Source organism: Halyomorpha halys, unplaced genomic scaffold (assembly GCF_000696795.3).
Source record: "Halyomorpha halys isolate HHAL.00 unplaced genomic scaffold, Hhal_1.1 Scaffold214.1, whole genome shotgun sequence".
Taxonomy (NCBI): domain Eukaryota; kingdom Metazoa; phylum Arthropoda; class Insecta; order Hemiptera; family Pentatomidae; genus Halyomorpha; species Halyomorpha halys.
In genome coordinates, this window is record NW_027110944.1 from 536,211 (window position 1) to 537,641 (window position 1,431).

The 1,431-nt window shown below is 46.3% G+C and overlaps 1 protein-coding gene across 1 annotated transcript; it reads left to right on the forward strand.

The window, feature by feature from the left end:
- Window positions 1–170: 170 nt before the first annotated feature.
- Window positions 171–898, forward strand: LOC136796158 (uncharacterized; the record flags this gene model as incomplete). Its single annotated transcript, XM_067049062.1, is given in 1 exon segment — window positions 171–898. A coding segment is annotated over 1 exon segment (168 nt), but the record flags the coding sequence as incomplete, so codon positions are not given.
- Between the last annotated feature and the right edge of the window lie 533 nt (window positions 899–1,431).

A 1,431-nucleotide genomic window follows, 5' to 3' on the forward strand; every position in this document is an offset into this window, starting at 1 on the left:
GCCATAGCAGACAAAATCCACGAAATATCTGCGCCGAATGAAACCTACACCATCACTCGACCAGCCACTTCGAGACAGTGGATAAGCCATCGCGTGAATATACAGATGATCTAAGAGAACTCCGGCAAGACATAGACAGAATACTAGGTATCTTAGGATCAAGAGAACGTGGACGAAGCCTAAGCCGAGGACGGAATGGCGCACGCTCAAGATCCAAATCCCATCCGAGCGGTATCTGCTACTACCATCGACGCTTTCATGAAAAGTCTTTCAAGTGCAGGAAACCTTGTAAATGGGAAGCAAAAAGCCCTGAACAGAATTTAAACTCCGACCAGTGAAAGTTGTGGCGGAAACTTTCACTCCGCACCCACATCGCCGCCTTTTCGTCAAAGATCGAATAACAGGCCAGCCTTTCCTGATAGACACAGGAGCTTCCATTTCACTGCTACCAGTCCCCAAGGGACGGCGCAGGAACCCATCAGACTTCACACTGGTAGCGGCTAACAATTCCTCCATAGCAACTTATGGCGAAGCAACCAGAGATGTGGACCTAGGTTTTAAGAAACCCCTTCGCTGGACCTTCATACTAGCAGACGTAGGCAAAGCGATCTTAGGTGCGGATTTCCTCTATTGGCATCAACTCACAGTAGACCTGAGAAACAAGAGATTGATCAATGAGCTTACAGGCCAGAAAACAACAGGGAATATTTCAGAATAAGAAATCCCAGTATACTCAGTAGCACCCACGGATCAGAGATTTGCAAAGATCCTGAATGAATTCCCCACTATAACCAAAATCACACCGGTACGTGGACCACCCAGCGGAGTCGTCGAACACTATATAAAGACAAAACGTCGACCAGTTTCAGCAAAATGCCGACGCCTACCGCCCGGAATATACCAGGAAGTAAAGAAAGAGATTAAGAACCTAATAAAAGAAGGTATTTGTCGCCCTTCAAAGAGTCCCTGGTCAAGTTCACTACACGTGGTGAAGAAGGCAGATGGAAGTCTAAGGTTATGTGGCGATTATAGGGCGCTAAATAAGCAAACAGTTCCTGACCAGTACGGAGTGCCAAACCTTCGGGACTTCACGATGGAACTGCATGGGAAGAAAATATTTTCCAAGATAGACCTACGCCGCGCCTACTACCATATACCGGTCGCAGAAAAAGACCGAGAGAAGACGGCCATTATAACACCGTTTGGCCTAATAGAGTATAACAGAATGAATTTTGGTCTAAGGAACGCTGGACAAAGCTTCCAGAGATTCGTCGACGATAAATTTCGCGACCTAACCTACTTATACAAATTTCTAGATGATTTTCTGATTGCGTCTGATAACGAAGAGCAACACGAAACTCATCTGCGGGAAGTCCTACAGAGACTGGACAAATATGGCATCGCTGTCAATCCGGCCAAATGTATTTTCGG